Below are 5385 nucleotides of genomic sequence, written 5' to 3' on the forward strand. Positions count from 1 at the left end.
TTTTTTTCTTTTTGTGTGATTTTAAAATTTTGATTTCCTAAAAATTTGAAAGTTTAGAATTCTGAAAGTCAAAAGATCTAAAAGCTCAAATTTCAAAAGGTTGAAAATTGAATTCGAAATTCTAAAACTGAAATTTCAAAAGTTTCAAATTCCGAAAGCCGGCACACAAATTTCTGAAAATCCACACCACAAATTCTAAAAGCCCCGAAAAAGAAAACTTTCTAAAATGATATGTTCTTGTTTTTAGCAGATGTACTCCCTCCGTTCCAAAATACTTGTCGTGGTTTTAGTCCAAAGTAAAAAAAGAGCATACAGGGCAGCCACTAGTTAACCATGTCATTTCGGGGTATTTCATAGGTATGGGGAGTCTAGAAAAGAAGGTGCTCTGTACGCGAGAAATTAACTCTCCCTAAAATTCCCACTACTAACTGCGATGAAACACTAAACATGGGTTTCTGACAAATAAACAACTTCTCAATCCTAATCCACCAACGAACTCATACCCTTAAACTCACATTTGTCCTTTCTGTATAAAAGGAAATTGCTTCTGGATCTAAGGCTCCAAGGAGCCCGATTTTCGGAAATTTCAAAAGATTTTTTTTCAAGAAAAAAAACCTTTGAAGTTTCAAATTGTGAAAACAAATAAACATATACGTAGGGGTGCACACTACATGTATGTGAAGTTTCATGATGAAAAATCATGTATATCTAGCCAGCACACCATTCACTATGGAAGTTCATGATTTTTTTTGTAGCTCACATCATAACGTATCTCATCATGAAAACTTAGAGAAATGTAATATACATCCATATCTATGTGTATATTTTGTTTCAGATTTATTTGAAACTTTAAAATATGATGATTTTGCCTGTTCAGCACCCACCCGAGCATGTGCTCGCGGAAGAGAAAACCCATCCCATCTGTGACACAGACAAAGGCACCTCAAACAAACAGGAACAGTCACGAAAAATGCACTCGAGACCATCATCATCAGGCTAGAAGCATTTGGTTCATTGTTCAACCCATACAAGGTCTGCACCGCGATCTGCTACCTACTACACCTATCTAGGTTAAAAATCCTGCTACACTGAGACCGAGAGTGCGGCGACTCTACACGCAACCAGCACGAAACTGCATTAGCCGAGTCTCCAGCCTCATCGAAGAAATTGCTTCTCTAACAAACTGCAAAAGAAACAAACATATTTGACATGTCAGCATTTATATGGATAGATCAGAACTGTATACAAGAGCATTTTATTTAGGGGTTTTTATCATTTATGCCACTAGTTGTGTCTCACTACTCAGTTTTGCCATTAGAAGTTACAACTACTCAAAAATGCCATCGATATGTGAGATGCTTGCTCAAAAATGCCATTAGATATCTCAAAAATGCCATCGCTCCGTTAGATGTTTGCTCAAAAATGCCATTAGACAATGTTATTTTCACTTCAAACCGTTGACAATGTTATATGAGAAAAATAAGCCTAGACCCACATGTCAGTTCTCTCTATCTCACAATGATAAGTGTGGCCCCACTTGTCAGGAGTAACCAAGCGAATAATTTACAGGAAAATAAGAACGCTGTTGGGATCAAGTAGGCCCCACACTTTGTAGTGAGATAGAGGGAGAGCTGGCATGTTGGTCCATAGGTATTTATGTCATTATGACATAGCAAAAGATATTTGAGATCACAATAATGGTGTCTAGTGGCATTTTGAGCATGTGTCTAACGAAGCGATGGCATTTTTGAGCGGTTGAAATTCCTAGTGGCAAAACTGAGTAGTGGGACACAACCCGTGGCATAAATGATAAAACCCCATTTTGTTTTGGCGACTGCTACAAATCATTTGGAGTGCTGATCGAGTCTAAGGGGGCTGACTGACGTAAGACAAGCAGAACCCTTGCGAAGAGGAGAGGATTTAAAACAACAAGGAAAACTATCCTTACAGTTTCTACGAGTACATCTCTGATGACGATCGATTAGTTTCGGCATTTGGCAACATAGAAGTCCCAGACTTCATGAATAAACCGCAGCTCTCCATGTATTTTCATAGCATAAGACATAAGTAACAAAATAAGGTTGCCATGCTTGAAATCTCAAACCAATAGGGAAATGGGAGAAACGGCAGTGCGTTTCGTGAAAAGATCTAACTCCAGTGCTGGAAACACAGTTATGTTTTGTCATAACTCATAAGCAAGCGGGTTTGTATTTTTTTTATCCGCAAACTGAGCTTGGCCAATTATCAAATCGGTGCTTAGGCAAAAGATAAACAAATATTGGATTTAAGTATTCGACCTAGGCAAATAATGTTAAGAACAATGTACCTGCCCTCCGATCTAACATTGTATTGGAAGCACACATCTTCACTTCTGTTCATCCTCAGAGTCATCGGAAGTTTCGTCGCTCTCATAGTCTGGGCTTGCTCTAAAAATGTAGACCTGCATCATTTACAAAACTAATGAGGTTGCACAATATGACACTTGGCAGTGAAATAAAACGACCTCCTCACAATTTGGCCTTAAAAGAATCCCTTCCATTATCTAAAAAGATACTATAACAGTAGACAATTAAAGGCCTGTGAATTAAATAATTCCTAGAGGCTCTTTTAGATCTGGCTGGAATGAAGTTATATACAGTAGGGATGCTGAGCAATAACATCATTTCCTGCAAACTGTGTGCAGAATTAATTGGCAGTCCAAACAAGCCTAGTTTCTTATCTATGAATAAGTAGACACAGCTTACCGGCCTCAATTTCGGATATGGCATATAACCCACTTTATGATTTAAACCTAAGACATACGGAAAACATTGAAGTACGCAGTCTAGTTATTATGTACACATAACAGGTTTTTCTCATGTATATAAACTTAAAGACCATTGTTTTGACAGACGTACGCATTAACGAGTATGCGACCACCAAGCAACTTTCAGGAATGTTTAAGAATCGCAAGGCTGCATTTGGTACACAAGGAATTCCACACAAATTTCGCATGAAAACAAGTAATATACGCAATGTACTGAATGTGGAGTTCCTAAAAGTAAAAGTAGAGCGTTTTTTACCCATGGAGCCGAGGGCATGCTGAATCTCACCTTGAACTTTGCGCTCTCTATCAGCTGGAAAACCAAGCAATCGCCATTTTCAAGGTCATAGTCGACGGCAAACTCTCTCCACCCCTTGCTGAGGTAGCAGTGCCTGCCCTGTCTGCTGGCATTGTACATCATGTGGGACTCGTCATCCGCCTCATCCACCACGACGACTGGCTCATCGTGCACCGGGAGGTACTCGGTGGATTGCTTCGGGATAGTCTGTCACAATGCATATAACCCACCAAATGAACACCCACCCGATCCAAGAACCACATTTGCCTCACATTCAGTGGAGGTTTTCTTGCTACAATACCATAAAGTATGCCCTGCTGGCGCAGGCGTGGGTGATGGGCTTGACGAAGGCGGGCCAGCGGATGCGGTGAATCTGGCGCTGGAGCTCCTCGGCCTTGGCGGCGGCGGTGGCCCTCTCCTCGTCGGTCGGCCCTTTCCAAATAACATCGGCGTACAGTCCCTGGTAGTCGCGCTGCTGCGCGCCCTTGAGGTAGTTGGGCTGCTCCGGGAGGCTGGCGACGCGGCCGGACCGCCGGAGCTCGCCGGGGGGCGGGGCCTTCGGCTTCTGCGACACGGAAGCAGCGGACCAGTCATGCATACGGGAGAAAAAGGAGATGGAAGACCGGAGGCAAGGAAGAAGAAGGGAGAGGAACTGACGGACCGGTTTGGGGTTGGGCTTGGGCCTGGCGGCGGCCTCGCGGACGGCGGCGGAGAGGTGATGCAGGCGGAGCTCGTCCAGCTTCCGGCGGTTCTCCTCAATCTGCCTCCGGCGCTGCTCCTCGTACGAGTTCGATTCCGCCATTTCCCCTTCCTGATTCCGCTTATCTGCTTCCTCCCCTTCTTTCTTCTTCTTGGGAGTTTTCCTGCTCTTGCTCTGTTTGGGTGGAGAACTGGACTGAGCAGGGAATGGGGAAAAGTGGCGTGGCCCTAGATTCGTCTCCTTTCTTCTTCTAAGGGCATCTCCAACCCCCGCCCTTAAACCAGTTGCAACCGATTCAAACATGTTTTGTCATCCAACACAATCCTGCATCAGTCCGTCGAGCGCTCCGGATACGCTTCTTCCAGCAAACAGGAGACAAAGTGGGCGTTTTGTGGGTGTCCGGACTGCTACCACGGCTGCTTTCGGCTACCCTGACAGGCTGACCCACCCAAAAATCTCACTCGCCTCTTGAGCGCTTTTCACCAAACGTCTGCGCCGCATGTCGTGCCGCATTCATGCCGGTCCAAAGCATGCAAGACCGACATTGATGTTGCGCGATGTGACCGGACGGGAGGGCGACGCTGACAGACGCGACCTCTCGGCGGCGACGGCGCGTCCCGAGAAACCAACTCCGACTGCTGCGCCGCATTGAAGTGGGTTGACTGCCCCTTTCGCTTGGCCTGATCGTGGCTATTTAAGCCGTGCGCCAGCGACGCAGGCATCTGCACTCCACCTACCCGAGCACCGTCCCCCTCCCCGTTCCTGTCCCCGAGCCCAGCGGCGATGCCGAAGTCGTGGTTCTCCCCCCATCCCGACATGCGAATGCGGTGGAAGTTCCCCGTCAGGCGAATCTTGGCGTTGCCGCCCTCTCTCTCCATGCCCCTTGGCATCCACAGGGGCGGGATCCTCCGGCAAGGAGGGGATAGTCATCTCCCCCCAGAGATGAGGAGGACTAGTTGCCGGAGGAACGACCCTGTCTCCTCGTGGGAGGCCGCTCTGATAGATGAATAATTCGTCCGTCAGATGGAGATCATGATGGAGCGCTCGCTCTATCAGATGCGCCCGACGCCACCATCCAGATGCGCGCCCGCGTGAAGCGGGAGCCGACATCCCATTACGGCGGGTCAAGGACGAACCCGCGTCCCCGCTGGGCAACCTCGGCCTCCACATCAAAGGCCGCGTCCCCCCAACGCATTTGTGGCGTCAAGGACGAACCGGCGTCGCCCCCGCCACATAGCCGGTACGCCCGCATTGATAGGCCCGCGTCGCCACAACCGCCGCCTTGTAACGGAGGAGCTGCTGCCTGCGATCACTAAGGCGCGTGACCGCATCCTCCACTACCTCGGAGGAGGAGGTTACAACGGTTGTCGGTGTCAAAACCGGCGGATCTCGGGTAGGGGGTCCCGAACTGTGCGTCTAAGGCGGATGGTAACAGGAGGCGGGGGACACAATGTTTACCCAGGTTCGGGCCCTCTCGATGGAGGTAATACCCTACTTCCTGCTTGATTGATCTTGATGATATGAGTATTATAAGAGTTGATCTACCACGAGATCGTAGAGGCTAAACCCTAGAAGCTAGCCTAT

At 47.4% G+C, this 5385-nt stretch overlaps 1 protein-coding gene across 2 annotated transcripts; it reads right to left on the reverse strand.

Annotated features, from left to right (window-relative positions):
• Positions 1-961: 961 nt before the first annotated feature.
• Positions 962-4019, reverse strand: LOC109767748 (B3 domain-containing protein Os06g0194400). 2 transcript variants are annotated; one of them, XM_020326467.4, is made up of 5 exons: positions 3763-4019; positions 3403-3666; positions 3093-3308; positions 2327-2440; positions 962-1183 (listed from the first exon to the last, which is right to left on the reverse strand). In XM_020326467.4, the coding sequence occupies exons 1-4, from the start codon at positions 3901-3903 to the stop codon at positions 2366-2368; spliced, it is 696 nt and encodes a 231-aa protein (XP_020182056.1). In that variant the 5' UTR covers positions 3904-4019; the 3' UTR covers positions 962-1183; positions 2327-2365. The 2 variants fall into 2 exon arrangements, with proteins under 2 accessions (XP_020182056.1, XP_073354514.1); XM_073498413.1 differs by having other exon boundaries at positions 3403-4015.
• Positions 4020-5385: the final 1366 nt, after the last annotated feature.

This window comes from Aegilops tauschii, chromosome 5, assembly GCF_002575655.3.
Source record: "Aegilops tauschii subsp. strangulata cultivar AL8/78 chromosome 5, Aet v6.0, whole genome shotgun sequence".
Lineage (NCBI taxonomy): Eukaryota > Viridiplantae > Streptophyta > Magnoliopsida > Poales > Poaceae > Aegilops > Aegilops tauschii.